The sequence below is a fragment of the Salvelinus alpinus genome, chromosome 4 (genome assembly GCF_045679555.1).
Source record: "Salvelinus alpinus chromosome 4, SLU_Salpinus.1, whole genome shotgun sequence".
Classification (NCBI taxonomy): domain Eukaryota; kingdom Metazoa; phylum Chordata; class Actinopteri; order Salmoniformes; family Salmonidae; genus Salvelinus; species Salvelinus alpinus.
Window position 1 is genome coordinate 78,144,855 of NC_092089.1, and position 17,215 is coordinate 78,162,069.

A 17,215-nucleotide genomic window follows, 5' to 3' on the forward strand; every position below is an offset into this window, starting at 1 on the left:
TGAAATGTGAAACGAGTTGGAGGGAGAGGGTGACTGTACCAACAGGCTTTCCCTGTATGTCTGAGACTTGGGGGCTGAGAAATCATAGACAGGGTTCTTGGCACAGCTCTCAACCGTTATATCTTCACAGGCAAAGAGAAGAGCAATTGGGGGATGGCAGGAGGCCATTTCTCAAAACGAGCATCGTTTCTCAGCAGTCTTGTCTCTGTGATTGATGAACTTAGCGGAGGACATTTCATGACAACAGCTCGGGGAGTCAGCAACACAAGGTCAGGGGGATAAGCTGACAACTAACTTGTGGTATTGTATTTTCTACTCAACTGATCGAAGAAAGGAAAAAACCCACTTGGCACAGACGTCAGTTCAACTAATGGGAATTCAAACTGAAAACGACAAAAAATGTCACCATGACATTGGATTTAGGTTAAAGTTTGGGTGAAAAAGTGATGAAATCCCCTTATGTTGATGACTTTTTGCAAATCCAATCAGTTTTCCAGGTTGATTCAACATCATCACTTTGCATTTTTGAGGTTGAAATGACGTGGAAACAATGTTGATTCAACCAGTTTTTGTTCCGTGGAAAGGCTTACAATCAGTGTTTGATGCAGCCCACAGAATACTCCCCTGTCAAGATGGGAATTGGGAGGCTTCTAGAGGCTGTGTGAGGCTGTGAGGTGCTTATCTTCCTCATCCTAAAAGAAGAGCAATTTATTCAAAGAAGCATTTCTCTGTCTACAGAACGTATAGAAATTTGCTCAGGGTAAATTTAATCATGGAAAGGGCCAATAAATGAGGCCTGTTGTCTTTGGCTGATATTTCTGTCCGTCTTCTATCAGCCAGTCATTATTTATCAAATAAATACAATTGTGGGGGCAATGGAGCAGTGGAGGCAATTTGAAAGATAAACATCATCTGTGGATTTATAATTGTTGCTTTTTTGGAGAGAAAATTGCTCTGATGCCATATTTCCAGGGAGGTTTGCAGATAAACCCCAAACATGATTTGAGACACATTCTTACAGTATATTATGTTTGTCATTATGTTTATACATAAGTGTTTCTGTATCAACAACATTTCCTGTCAAACTTCACCTTTATATTGGCACAGTGGACACAGTGGAGGTTCAATTGTAAAATCATGTGTAGTTATCCTCCTGATATTTTTTGTCTCCAAGTCCTCAAACAGACAGAATCATTTTTGGCAAAATGGTTACTTTCAATGATGTCTTCTAAAAAACAGGTGTTCATTTTTGAGTTGTTAAACCTCCATATAATACTGTTTTTTCACGTGAAAGGAACTAACAAGGAAATTACTTTTTCACACTCCAGTCTGTAAAGGTTGGCTCTTGACAGCACATCACTTGACAGCACATTAATTCTCACTGAGTGGCCAAGTACATTATCAAGAGTTATGTTAGATACAATCCAAAACCCCATCTTGAACATCTTAATAAGGCCTAAAAGTTGATAGGGAAGAATACATGTACTGTATTTAAATGAATGCACCAGTCAGAGAGATGAATATGGAGTGATATAGCTTCCAGGTATAACTGTGTCCAAAATTGCACCATATTCCCTACAGTGCACTATACCCCTATAGACCCAGTCAAAAGGAAGCACCCCCTATCCACATCGACGGGACAGTAGAGGAGAAGGTGGAAAGTTTTAAGTTCCTCTGCGTACACATCACGGACAAACTGAAATGGTCCACCCACACAGTCAGCGTGGTGAAGAAGGCGCAACAGCGGCTCTTCAACCTCAAGAGGCTGAAGAAATTTGGCTTGTCACCTAAAACCCTCACAAACTTTTACAGATGCACAATCGAGAGCATCCTGTCGGGCTGTATCACCGCCTGGTACGGCACCTGCACTGCCGTCAACCACAAGGCTCTCCAGAGGGTAGTGCGGTCTGCACAACACATCACCAGGGGCAAACTACCTGCCCTCCAGGACACCTACAGCATCGATGTCACAGGAAGGCCAAAAAGATCATCAAGGACAACAACCATCCGAGCAACTGCCTGTTCACCCCGCTATCATCCAAAAGGTGAAGTCAGTACAGGTGCATCAAAGCTGGGACCGAGAGACTGAAAAACAGCTTCTATCTCAAGGCCATCAGACTGTTAAACAGCCATCACTAACATAGAGAGGCTGCTGCCAACATACAGACCCAAATCACTGGCCACTTTAATAAATATATTTAATAAAGGTATAACTAGTCCCTTTAAATAATGCCACTTTAATAATGTTTACATATCCTACATTACTCATCTGATATGTATATACTGTATTTCATACCATCTATTGCATCTTGCCTATGCCGCACGGCAATTGCTCATCCATGTACATATTCTCATTCACCCCTTTAGATTGTGTGTATAAGGTATTTGTTGTGAATTTGTTAGATTACTTGTTAGATATTAATGCATTGTCGGAACTAGAAGCACAAGCATTTCACTACACTCGCATTAACATCTGCTAACCATGTGTATGTGACAAATAAAATGTGATTTAATTTGATTTGAAGTAGTACACTATATAGGGAATAGGGTGCTATTGGTGGCTAAGACTCAATGTCACCATCATGTATAGATTCAGAACCATGGACAGCAACACAAACCATAGGCAATATAGGCATCCTGGGGGGGGGGGGGGGGGGGGGGGTGTTCCAACCCAAGTTAAGCATGCGTAAATGGAAGGTAATTCCCTTTTTATGCACTTTTCTCTCTATATGTATTCTGACCTTGAACTTAAGCATGAGAATAGCAAGCTATTTACCTGCTATTCCTTTTGGGTGGAGATCTAATACATGAAGGTGTGGTGGAGGTGTGTGTATTCTGACCTTAATTCCCTCCTAATTCCACCACCTTTACATGCAATGAAACAATGAATAAGGTGGCGCAACCTGTCAGTTCCAAGTGGAACAACATCTACTTTATTTTTTCCGATAGACATAACACCATTCTCCATGCACTGAAATTTACAACTTGATAAGAGCTATTGATACGAGCTAGGTAAATTAGTCATTTGGATAGTTGATTGTAAATATTAATGACAATTGTTTTAGATTTATTTTACCTTGTGATCGCTGGAGACAAATGTGAAACCAGTCATATGCAGGCAAACTGAAGCATATTAACATATCACCTTTTCCATGGTGAAGTTTATGAAATGCTGGCTTATAACCTGGGTTAAAATTTGGAGACCCAAGCTATTGGCTTCTGTAGCCAAGCGCAAATGACAGTATAGTGCCAAACCTACCAAGTTATCCATTGTTAGTTTACCTTTCTTTCCTCTGTCACATTCGTGTGGTTGTTCCTGAGGATCGCTAGCAATAGTTGATCATATTAGGCTAACATATTACAAGTTGTGCAATAAGACATGTAGCATATTTGAATCATTATGGAACACAGACCATATGTAGCAGTTTAAACCTGTGCCTGGCACACGGTTCAAGACGACTGGACTGTTGTCATACAGTTCCATGATTAGTGAGGATTATTAGGGTAGATTTATAGGATTACAGTTCAACACCTATTATACGCTTTTCATAACTTTCTAATATTTAATGGATTGGACATTTGAATATGGCAACTTTCAGGATGCGTCCAACCACTGTATTTTTTATTCATCTATATTTAATGCGCAAAGGCTCTCCAAACCTAAATAATATACAACGTCAGAGTATTTTTAAATCTACCAATTGGTGCCGAAAAGTAGACGAATATGCATATATGGCTTCCTTTCATTGATCCCTAATATTCTGATCCATTCTCTCCATATATTTGAGTTTGTCGAGAAAATTCTAATTAAAGGTACACCAAATTTAAAGGGATGGCTTCAGATAAAAGAGATGGCTTTAGATACTGAAAACCCTATTGAATGAAAACTCCACAAGAAAATATGTTGGCAAGCAAGCTGGAGGGTTTTCAGCGGTTGAATTAAATGTATTCAGTGCGCGCAAGGGAACCACGCCTGCGAAGTCTGTTGTGCACCTTCATAAGGTAAGTCTGAATACCAACTACTGAGAAGTGCGTAGGAAAGGGGTTCGTAGAAAAGATGTACATTTCCTAAGTCTGAATCAGGCCCCATAAGAGCCTTGTACCAGGCAGTAGAAAGACAGCTGAAAGTTCTCCCCAAAGACCAGCTGTTGTCTTTCATTACAAATGGTTCAAGAGCCCTTCAAGCACAGAATTAAAAAAAACAAGACAATAATAACTTAGTCAAAAGTAGTGCACTATATAGGGAATCACAGTCCTCTATTTTAAATGATCCACCTGTTAGTCGGTGAGAGCCAGTGCAGTAAATCATCTTGATTTCAGTGGAATTGCCCAGAAAGGCCAAGCAATAAAGACAAACTGAATAAACAGGTTTTATTAAACACTGGATAGGAGTCAAATTAATGGGATGCTTTAATGCAACGTGTCTCATTGGGTTTAAAGCTTCCATCTGCGATTGCTCAGGCTGACAAAAATTGTCTTAAAGGTGCAGTCTGGAATATTTGCATGAAATGTGCCTATGAATGTAAGAGTGGTTACAGTTCTCCAGCCTAATCCCTCAATTTAAGTTGTGGGGCTGCTGTTGGGCTGACACACAAATACCAGATTGTAGCTATATCAAACAACTTTTGAAGAGAGACAAAATTGAGAGAAAAATAGTGCAAGAAAAATCCAGTCTTCAGATGATAAAATATGATGTTAGCCACTAGCCAGGATGCTTGTTTTGCTCCCACCTTTCCCAGGGCTGTGATTTTCACTTTGCCAGCTCTTTTTTGCTGAGCAGAAAGATGAAGTAGGCCTCTTTTTCACCCCGCCATCCCACTCACCCTCCCTCCCTCCCTTCCACCATTCCTCCTTTCCTCCTCCTCTCTGTCAATTGACTGAGTGCAGTAACCACAGTGCGGGTGTCAGGACCTTGGCTGGAGGCCAGTGCTGACAGAGAAACAAACAGAAACACTGCAGAAAAAACACTGGCCTCAGACATCTACTTTACATTACAATACCGAGAGCTACACGTAACACCGTCCAAGATGGAGGGGCTCTGATGCCAATGTTTCCTCTCCACATTAGAAGGTGCCCAGTATTCTCTAGAAAGGGATGGGCAGTGGGGGTGCAGGCTTTTCTTCCAGCCAAGGGCTAGGCTACATATGATTCAACAACTCTAAAGTAAACATAGAAGATTGTGGTTAGCTGATTAGTTTAATTAGATGTGTTACTGCTTGGCTGGAACTTTGCAGAGTAAGATTGCCTACCTACAACATCATTATATCTATACCATCCTCTCCCAGCCCACTGTGATAGTACTACAGTACCTTGACTTAACATGGATACTATAACCCACTGTGATAGTACTACAGTACCTTGACTTAACATGGATACTATAACCCACTGTGATAGTACTACAGTACCTTGACTTAACATGGATACTATAACCCACTGTGATAGTACTACAGTACCTTGACTTAACATGGATACTATAACCCACTGTGATAGTACTACAGTACATTGACATAACCTGAATAGTATAACCCACTGTGATAGTACTACAGTACCTTGACTTAACATGGATACTATAACCCACTGTGATAGTACTACAGTACCTTGACTTAACATGGATACTATAACCCACTGTGATAGTACTACAGTACCTTGACTTAACCTGGATACTATAACCCACTGTGATAGTACTACAGTACATTGACTTAACATGGATACTATAACCCACTGTGCTAGCATTACAGTACCTTGACTTAACATGGATACTATAACCCACTGTGATAGTACTACAGTACCTTGACTTAACATGGATACTATAACCCACTGTGATAGTACTACAGTACCTTGACTTAACATGGATACTATAACCCACTGTGATAGTACTACAGTTCCATATGAATATCTATTGGAGAGTCAGAAAGAATACGCACCATGACATCCACCATTATCTCCTGGCTGGCAGTCTTAGAGAACTTCATTACAAACTAAAGTGCATTAGTAGTGATAACATAAAGGCCCAAATGATGTAAATCAGTTTAGTTAAACTGCCTGTGAAACCGTGAGCCTAAATTGCCCTCTCGTATTAAAGTTACACTGCTTTCAAAGAACCCTACTGTACCTGATTACATCACAGGAAAGTCACATTAGTCAATGCGTGTCCATATACATGTAAATCATAACCCTTACCCCATTTATCTGTCTGACAAATAAGCGATGTAGTTAGAATTTACAACTTGGAAATATTATTAATTTGCCTAATTAACAGCCCTAGGGCATGTGCCCTCTGAAAATGAATTAATAAACAGCCCTGTATGTTCTTATCCTGGTCATTTGAATAATCATTAACTGGATGAGGTGAGCAGGAAGGAAGTAAGAAGATTGCATTGCAATACATTACATTAAGCAAATTAACCAGCAGTGATTTTATAAATCAAGGATAACTTCAGTCAGCTTTAAATGTTTTGATGTACAATAGACCATTCAGAAAGACAGGGTGCCAAGATGCCATCAATGTAACATTCTAAACATGACTGACATCACAGTGTTAATGTAACATATGACCCAAATTATGTCAAATATCTTCTAAACGACTTGCAGCTTTGCAGCAATACATGCCAGGTTGGATACTGATATATCCCCACTGAGCACTATATACTGTAACTGCAAGTACATATTCTACATATGTTGTTGCTTGGTAATGACATGATTCCATTAGTACCACTGTAAAATAAAGAGTTTTATGGTATATCTCAGGGAATAACTATATGCAAGCATAATCATACAGGTATCCTATTATGCAAACTGTTCTGTAAAATATCCAAGGTAAAACTGAGAACTAACAACAACAAAATATCCGTGGTCCCTAAGCAATTCCAGAAATCACTTTCTCATTGAGATCTCAGATAGACTATAATGAACTGCAACAACTAGCAGGCCCTGCAGTTTTGTGTGTCTTTATGCTCAAATGACTGTGCCCGATTTTCAAAAGACCCCCAATATGGGCATGTAGACCCATTCAATCCATTTCTCCCCCTGAAACAAACAAACGAGTTGTTTATCTCAATTCACAATATATTTTATCCCTAATAAAATTACAACACTATGACCATGTAAAGACAGCAGTTTGAACTGAACAATTGTCACAGTTTGCTTTGAATTGAGCATACAGTGTATATATCAGATGATTCACTACAGTTCAGAGGCATACAGCCCTACAGTTCCACTGTCCCATACAGTACGGTACATGTCTTTCTAAATATGTTGAACTCCTGTACTCCAAGATCACATGAATATCTAACCCCATTTATATCCAATTATACTCGCTAGTCGCACACAAGAAGCAGAGGTAATATCAAAGTTCCTAGCAACGGCTGAGGAAGTGATTTCACACCCAACTTGAGTAATCTTATCAGGTGAGAGTGAGAGCATCACATCCACTCAACAGTGGGTGAAATTCAGCAAAGAAGTCATCAATGAGAGTTTTTATCTGCCACTTAGGGGGTGAATGGGAGGCGTGGTGCTCTGGTGACTCATACTAGTGAATGGATGCATCCCAAATGGTATCCAATTGCCTTTACAGTGCATTACTTTTGACCAGAGCACTATGGGAATAGTGTGCTATTTGGGATGCAGACATAATACTCAATGGTTTAGTGGCTATTTAGTTAAGCATGTGAAACAAATGCAGGCTACCCATTAGGTTATACTGCAGTGAGAACAAGAGTAATTGGCTCCGCAAAGATTGCAAAAAGGTGGAAGGGGAATACATCTACCTTTTTCATTACTAATGTATTGTATTTATATGGCTACGGGAATTAATTTCCGATTCGGAATGATGTGGGCCTTTCTGTGGTCTTGTTAATCAAGCACTATCCTAATTTAATGGGCTACACCTGTTGGGTGTACAAGACACATTACAAGCCCATTGTGGATGTTAGAGTATTAGGCAGGTAAAATGCAGGTTGGTTTTTGAATAGAACTTCTAACATCAGGTGAGAGTAAATACACTTTTATTCATATGTTAAAGAAAACAATAACAACAGCAAACTATATGGGCATTTGATGTGTATCCAATCTGAACTCAAAACAACTGCTGCTTTGACATTTGGACTGGTATGGTAGCATCTTATGGTCTATGGATCTGGTATTTATTACCATGGAATTTCGACTATATCGATGGATGGCAATAGACTAGTTAATTGGCAACATAATGGTAGATGAGCATAAAGTGGACCAGAAGGCTACCTTTGCTGAGAAAAATAAGCATGAAGGAAACGGAAAAGGTTTAGGTAAGAATCTCTCCATGATTTGTTCCAGCACTGAATAGACCGAAGGGAGAAAGCCAGTGATTGTCACTGCAGAATTTAGAGCTCATGTTCCAACTTTTTTGTTTGTTCAGAGTGAGTTGCTATTTGTTACTTTCATCTCCAGGGAAAATGTCTTCGTACGCGGGCGGTAACTCGTTCGGTAGCGGGTAAGAAAAGGGGTAGGAATGGTTGAGCTCGGGATCCGTGGGTGAGTAACCCGGGAGATCTATAGACGGGTGGCCCCCGCATTGTACTTCAACACCTGCTTCGTCGAACACTTGAAATACCCCCAAGTTAATGTAGGAAACCGGTTGGAATTCGGACACGGTAAAGTCCTGCTCCTCACTGAAAATAATAGTCCCCACGCTCTGCCTCTGTGATTGCCTCCGTCTGTAAAACTGCGCTGTTTTGTACCTTTTGATGATCACCAAGTTCATAAGCCCGAGAAGGCATTCCAAAGTGCTAAGAATGGTTGAGATGACTAGACTTCTCTGATATTCCTTCAGTTGGTTGCAGATGGCGGTTAATTCCACTGAGTCTATGTCTAGGCAATAATGGGAATATTTGCGCTCCACCAGAGACACCGTGTCCCCGTCCACCACGGCGCCGGAGAAGGCGGTGAGAACTCCCAACAAAAACACCAGGATACCCAGAAGAAAGAAATTCCGGCACCCGGGCGTCCCTTTGCAACAAAGCAGCGCAAAGCCCAGCAGCGCCTGCCCGAGTCCGACCAGTATCCCCGAGTAGAAAGCCCCGGCCGCGGTCGACAGGTGAAAATGCACTTTTACTTTGGTGCCCAGCGAGATGCATTTGAATCCGACAACAACTTCGCTCACCGCGCAGACGAAGAGGAGGGCGCTGGAGACGATGGTACACAGTCCTTTCCCACTCAACTTCATTATATTCCTCCTCTGCCTCTCCCGGTCCCTCTCCCTCCTTCATCCTCCTTTGTCCTCCTCGTCAGCCCGTCTCGAAGCACTGTCAGATTGTGACATAATACGCCGGTGACTGCAGTTCAAAACCTGTTTCTCCGGAGCTGTGTGCTCTCCCCCCCTTTCCCGCTGCTTCAGGGATGGATGAATTATTGATAGGAAGAGCGCGTTCCTTCTACGGTAGCGACCCCCAAAATCCAACTCAAAGGTAATGATCACCCTCATGACCCTGCTCGCCCCCCATCCACACCGTTATGCAAGCAGCCACATCTCCAAACGCGAGTGCAAATTGTTAAGGTAGGACCATTAGCTCAAACCTGCGTGATTGCGATCATACAGTGAGTGCTAAACGGCATGCGGCAGTGGAGTGCCGCTGCGAGCGCAGAACAACTCTTTCCGGGAGGAGGGAGGAGAGAAGGCGGCTATTAAATTGTTCAGAATCCAGACGGCTTGCAGCTCCTAGCAAATGGCCATACTGGCTGCCGCTATCTAGCCTGTTACACCTTTTGACCCATCACTCATGTACAAACAGAATCGTGAAAAATTGCTATGTGGTTTTGCTTTGAAAAGAAAACAAATAGCCCCATGCTTTTTAGTCTGTGTCCATTTTAACAAGCGTTGTCCCTAACCAGTATTACATGCGCTGTCCATTGTGCTGAAACCTCGGCCAAACGAAGGGGAGAAGGGGTTGGCGGGGGCATCACGGCTTTAAGAGGATAAACGCCTGGTTGTTGCTGTTCAGTATTGCACGAGCTGTGCGTTGTGCAGAAATTGCGTTAACCTCAGCCTCAACCGAGAGGGGACTGGTAGTGAGGACATACAGAGTTTAACGAGGATGTAGGCCTAGTTGGTAAAGTTGGAAAAGTAATTTGAGGAAATTCTAGGGCTAGGCAACCTAGGAACGTAACATCATGTCTGTGATTTAAAGCATTACAGTCCACATCATTTGATTAGCCTACCTGTCTTTCGTTCAGGGAGGCGCAGGTATCCAATCGTAATCAATTTCTGGACTGATGGAATTTGTTTTTGTTAGTGACAGGAATTAGTGCCATATTAGTCCCCATTTGTAAGCAAGCACCCAGGGTCATATGGTGATAAATTGTTTTGAGCAACTTTAGGGTGGTGGGGACATAGCTGCAACTTGGTGGGGAGAATAATTAAATCCAACCATTGTACGGCTAACCTTGGATCCATTCTTTGAACATAAGAACACTTTTTATCAATGCACCATGTTGACATTATACATTCTATGTTGTAGGCCTTCAATATGCTGTTTAAATATCCAGCTGTGGAACTTGATAATGAAATTAATCGCCTAGCTATTGAATAAAATAGGGTTTTAGAGACTGAGATTATGTTCTGTGTATTAGATCTCCTTGTAGAAGAACGCGAATGTCAACAGTCTGACTGGCAGGTGACTAAACGGATGTAGGAGAGAACTTTCTCTGCACCTGTAACCCTGACTCTATCTAGAATTCACACTAGAGAGCACACACACCTTATCTATTCACTGGAACTAAAACCCTGTGGAGGTAGACGATGTATTTTCCAAAATCCACAGATTCATTTTGACAAATCCAAGTGTTTCCTTTCACATAATCCATAGACATCCAAGGCACTAATGAAACCCTCCAGTGAAATCCTCCATTATCCCGCTAAGCAAGTAATCACTGCAATTAACTGCTGATCCCGATGTCTGATTGACTTGCTATCTTAAAAGAGAATACCCCTGAACACTGGTCCAAACTGTGTGTGTGTGTGTGTGTGTGTCGCGCGCGCGCGTTTCAGCACCATGGACAGCTCAGGTCATACCGTGGCCTCCGCGCTCCCAATAGATCAATGGCGTTATTGTATTAACGCATGTGAATGTACTAATTCCAGAGAAAGTGAAACTGAAACTAGACAAGCAAAATAACAAATCAGCGGTTTTAAACTAAACATCTTTCATAAACTTGTATTTGAAGAAGGCATAATAATAGCCGTTTCTAAAAGCCACCTGTTTAGAATACATTATGGATGCAATTGTAGTGCCTAATATCACCACATAGTGCACGTATAAGACTTGCTATAAGCATTCATAACTATTGCATTTTAACACCCTTTATAAATGTCTAAATGCTACATATGCATTCCTGAAGGATTACACACATTGACATATACAATATAAAACATAAGCGTTCATAAAATTTACTGGCTCGAAATATGGCTGTATGCATTATACAACATGACATAAGCCAACATGTAAAAGGGCAATTAAGCCACTTTTCAACCTCATTCATTATCTCCAGCACCATACCCGTGTCTACATATGTGAAAACATCACGTTTCTATGATCTGTGGTTAAAAAGAGAAGAAGAAAGGTCCTAAAAAATGCTTCTCTGTGGCATCACAGGGTAGGATTAAAAGTAAAGGCTCTATTCAATCTGTAAAACTGAAGCATTACAGATTCTGTGATAGAAATGTTAAGGTCATTTCCGATTGAGCTGACATAGCCTATACAGCGTTTACCGTGAATTCAGTCTCCACTAACGCAGGGACATTGCCTTTAAATTACAATCATGCTGTAACCCTGAATTTCCGCTATACATATTGAATAGAACCCTATGAAAAACTGTGGTTTTCAAAACCTGCAACGAGTTTCTAACACTCCCAGCAAATCTCTGTGTCACTGTTTTTATTTAAAAAATGTAACTTTTGATGACGTCATCAGGTAGAACTTTGTAAAAAAAAATCAAACAAAACGTAGAAATGCATGGTTTTCACATATGTAGACACTGGTATTGTGCTGGAGATAATGAAAAGGAGGTTGACCAGTGGTAGAATTGCCCATTAAGCACTAAATGAAAGCTCACTATATGTTTGAATGCCTATGTATGTATGATGCATTACAAGCCAGGAGGCATAAAAAGTGTTACCAAAGGGGATCAATTAATCATACCATAAGGTTATTAATCCATACACACTGCTCTCTTATAGCCATCTTTGATATTAGACACATGCTTACTTGTGTGTCTGCATGTCATCCAGCAAACATATGCATGAGCAACATATGCTTATGTATTTATTTTTTACTTGTGCAAGTGTTGGTGACTGTGTTGGTGTGAGACGTCTGTACATGTGTCCAGTTAGACTGTGTTGGTGTGAGACGTCTGTACCTGTGTCCTGTTAAGACTGTGTCGCCAGCTTGTTTGTTCATGCTTGACAGGTAAAAAAAAAAAAAAAAAGTCACAATGAGGACAGATGACAGATGATGAGATTGCTATTTTCTGCCTTCATGTTTTTACTTCGATCCCGTCGTTGCTGTGGTTGCTATGGTGCAAAGCAGCTGGTGTAGGGCTCGAACACACGAATAGCGAGTTCAAAACGACTTTACATGTAGAATCGCGCTGAACGATCGATAAAGGAATGGGAGAACCACATTCAGTGCGATGTATGCGACCCTAGAAGTCCAGTCCCTTAGACACTGCCACTTACAAAGCCAAAGGTCAAATGATTCACTACAGGTCTCAGTACATTGGATGGAGTTTGACAGCTTTCTTGATAAACTACTCAGACAATGGAATCACAACAGATTTAACAGGAGAAAAGGCCAAAATGCAGTATATTGCCATGTAAACACATACAGTACATTGAAAATCTAGATGCTCTCACGCTTCAAAAAATAAGTGCCAGACGAATCCAGACAGACACAGGCCTACTTGAGACATTTAGGCGAGACAGCCCTCCCTCCCTCTTTCATCAGTATTCTCGTCCCCAGTCGGGCCATAAAATGAAGGTTTACCTGCGCCGTGACAAGGTGAGGGAGGAGGGCTTTTCCATTCCTCACCTCCAAACTCATTCCTCTTTTCACTCATACAGAAATAATGAAGGCTGAGTGAACCAAGTTTTACCTGTTGTCGCTAAGCAACCATATTCTTGGTCGCTCTCACTCCTTACTAAAAAATATTTTTGTCAGAGTGCAGTATATCTGCAGTATGCTGCAATCATTGCATCCAAAATAACACAGTTGACTGCAGTTACTGCACTTTTACTGCACTTTCAAAACGGCAATATTTTTTGTATGCGTCTCTCTCCCTATTTCAAGTTCTTCCCTAAACGAGGAAAAAATGCAGTGTAGAGCTTAAAGGCTTGATGGTGAATGCGAACAAGGAGCTGTGGACATCAATGGAAATGTACAGTAGGTTATATAAGCAAAGTCATGGATGTTGGGACTTGGCACTACAATAAATGTTATATTTGTGGGATTATATGTTCCAAAGATTTATGTTGGACACTTCAGAAGGAATCAGGCAAATATCGTACCTGTGAAAAAGAATACAAATGCCTCACTCTTGAGCGTGTACGCGCATGCACGCACGCACGCACGCACGCACGCACGCACGCACGCACGCACGCACGCACACACGCACACACACACACACACACACACACACACACACACACACACACACACACACACACACACACACACACACACACACACACACACACACACACACACACACACACACACACACACACACACACACACACACACACAGCTTAATTTTTTTCATCTGTTATTGGAACGTCTTGATTCATCTCAGTAGGAGTTCATTGCAGTAGGAGGTAATTAGGTCAGAGGTAATTAGGTCAAAAGCCAGCAAACTTTACAACAAACAAAGCCCACTGCTAACAGGTAGCTGTCACATACTAAAAGCCTTTGTTTGAACTTTGCTTCCCAATATTGGATATGTTGTCTCTTTCTTAATTCATCTTTCCTCCATTCCTTGCATCCTATGTCCTCCCCTCCTTCCTAAAACGCATTGGAGAAGAGGGTCTGAGGGGAGGAATCACAGAAAGACAATGTGTCTCTAAACACATTTTTATCCACAGTTTGTATGTGAGTAAAGTCATACCATATAAAAAAAACATGACAGCTGTTTTGGAAACTGGAACTTTTGGTTAAATGTTATAAATAATTTGTTCGTTCGACATGGTGGGATCTTTTTGCGTTGATAAAATGAATTATGTGAGAAATGGTGTTGGAAATGCCTTCATGCATAAATATTGATATAACCATCATATCGAAGTAAACTTGGATTCACGCGAAGTTAAGGTGTGTGATCCTCCCACTACAACTCGGGAAACCATGCAGTTTATTAGGCTACAGATGAAATAAACGATGATGGACTTTACAGGGTGGTGAAAGTGCACAATGATCTTGATGCTCCTTTCCAATAAATATTGAGGTTCTTATTCTGGTGGCATGTGTCTGCGAGCTGTTGGCTAGAGAGCACGTGCCAAGACCATAGTAGGCACATTTGCTATTTAACACAAGTGTTTGTGACAAAACTATCGGTAGTGTTGAAAATGCGATGAAAACTCATAGAACTTTAGATTTTTATTCGGTACACAAAAACTTATGTGAAAGTTGTCATCACGCACTGATTTTTATCCGCAACAAGTCTGTTTGGTGGAAACACACCTCTAGGGAAAATGTGCATATTTTCTTAATGCGGATTTTTGAATATTTGCATGAAAATCTGTCGCCAATTGGATGGAAACCTAGCTACTGTCAAATGATAGTGTAGCATTTTTGTGTGAAATGGAACTGGGCCCATTGCTGCTGCTAACTGATTGGGTGATGGTGGACAGGGTCATAGTGGACGGTGTGTTTGGTTGGAGTCCAGAATCACTGCTTCCTTTATCTGTACAGTACACAACCATCTTATCATATCACACAACCTTGGAAATATGTGTGGGTGCGTAGGTGTGAAACCAACCTCTGTTCCTGACAGGGGCTCAGCATAGCCTCTGATTAGTTCTGGATAGCTGTAGGGGAAGGAAATATCTGACAGTATTTTCCCACACACCTCCTCGAATGCCTTTCTACTCCATTTCTTTTCATGTGCTTGGCATTTCCCTCAATAACTTATGAAGATCACAGTCACAGGACTGAGCTTGCTGATCAATTATGAGTTGTAAACTCAGGTATCCAAAAGCAGCAACGCTGTCTAATAAAAACAATCCTATACTTTAATAACAGTATACTTTTTAATTAATGATCCGCATTGTTTTCAATGTCAATTTGATATTGATGTTCTAACCACCGCAATTGCTCAATTGATGGCTACATAAATACTGAAAAGGCTTGAAGTATATCGCAGGCCTTCAACGCTACGGATTGAAACGAGCCCTTAGGGGGCATGGCGGAAGTAGATCTTTACAGCATGATTGAAATTTAAAGGCAATGTTCCCGCTTTAGCGTAGACTGCATCCACGGTAAACCGCTGCATACATTTTACATTCTATCGCAGAATCTGTAATGCTTTAGCTTTACAGATTGAATAGAGCCCTTCGTTTTTATATAAAGCTTTTCGATAACTAAAACTGAGGCCTAGATTCAATCAGATCAAGCGTTAACCGGCGATAGCCTACACCCGCCTAGCAGATGTTTTGGAGGTGTAACTACTTTGGAGTTGTCAAATCGGTGAGCAGCTGCTCTTTATCATTGTCATGAAGCCACACCCATCCCACTCATATTAGTTCAGAACGAGAAAGTATAGGCCAGCTAAACTCAATTGGTGGATCGCGGTCTGGGTCTGGACCCAGAGAAGGGTCAATCCGAACCGGACAACATCACATTTTGTTATATAAAAGTTACATTATTTTTTGACAGCTTAAAAAAAAATCTACCGGGCGCAGCGGCCTCTAACTCAGCAACCTCTCTTTCTCACTCCCTCAGGAAGCAACGCCCACCTCTACTAGTGCCCTGTCTAATCCAATTGCGTGGTTATATGCAAATACAAGACTTATCCAATCACATCAATCCAAATATCCTCCGCGGAACCTTGGGACAAGCAGGCAGAAAGAACAGAACGATTTGACCACGGTTCAACTGTTAATATCATAGATAGAAGGAGCTTAGTTACCAGTATCTTTGTTAATATAGCTTGTTAAAACATTTTTAAAAAGTTGACTCTGAAAACCGTATATTCAAAGGCGAGTGGACGGAACAGTATTTATTCATTCTCCCTGCAACTAACACAAAACCAATATGCCTGATATGCAGCGAGTCTGTAGCTCTCGTGACAAGTGCCAATGTTAAGCGCCATTATGACACCAGCAGTGGTGAACCGTCATTCAGGGCAGCCCCAAATTTTTAGCAAAAATAATATACATTTTTTGGCGGCTTGCCTGTTTTGCATGTTATTTTGGCGTTAATACGAGTCACATATCAGTTTGCAAACAATGTAAAAAATATATATATATCATTGAGATAATAAAGCCGCATACAAACATGGTCTCTTTTTTGTTTTCTTGAGTAAGGGTGCTCCAAAATGCAGGTGTTTCAGCCTAGCTCCGCGCTTTTTGTGGTGGTGGGGCAAGCCAGCAGAAAATATGGAGCATTGCGCTGTGATTGGCTCAGTTTTCTGTCACTCATGGGGAAACTACGTCACCTCAAAGTCTAAGGGTAGACTTTAAAAAATCTAGCCCCTTGCGTGCTGCCATAGAGTTACACAAGAAGGCTCAAGGTTATTGGCCACAGATAAAATGACGTCAAATCATGTTATATCTACAGTAGCTTTGATTGGACTGATCATGTCAACATCATACTTTCAAAATCTTAGCTACCAGTCATCGTCGTGTCAAGTTGACAATCTACTGGCAAATCCTTTTTAATCCTTGTCATATGAAGATAAATAATTAAGAGAAATTATTGGACATAAACATTACACAACAAGTTAGAAATCGCAAATTCAACAATGAGTGGTTTGGAAGGAATCAGTGGCTAACTGTGAGTTCAAGACAACTGGGAACTCGTGAAAAACAAGTTACGACTGGGAAAATAAGTTTTGAACATTCATCCAACTCGGAATTGTAAATCGGGTACTCAGGCCTCTTTCCAGAGCTACAACAGATCACTGACGTCATTCTGATTCTACCTTTTTTTTCTTTGAATTCCCAGTTGTCTTGAAAGCACCATAAATCCAGAGAATG

At 41.1% G+C, this 17,215-nt stretch overlaps 1 protein-coding gene across 1 annotated transcript; it reads right to left on the bottom strand.

Annotated features, from left to right (window-relative positions):
* Positions 1-7,986: 7,986 nt before the first annotated feature.
* Positions 7,987-9,886, bottom strand: LOC139574484 (transmembrane protein 271-like). Its single transcript, XM_071399122.1, has one exon. The coding sequence runs from the start codon at positions 9,197-9,199 to the stop codon at positions 8,402-8,404; it is 798 nt and encodes a 265-aa protein (XP_071255223.1). The 5' UTR covers positions 9,200-9,886; the 3' UTR covers positions 7,987-8,401.
* Positions 9,887-17,215: the final 7,329 nt, after the last annotated feature.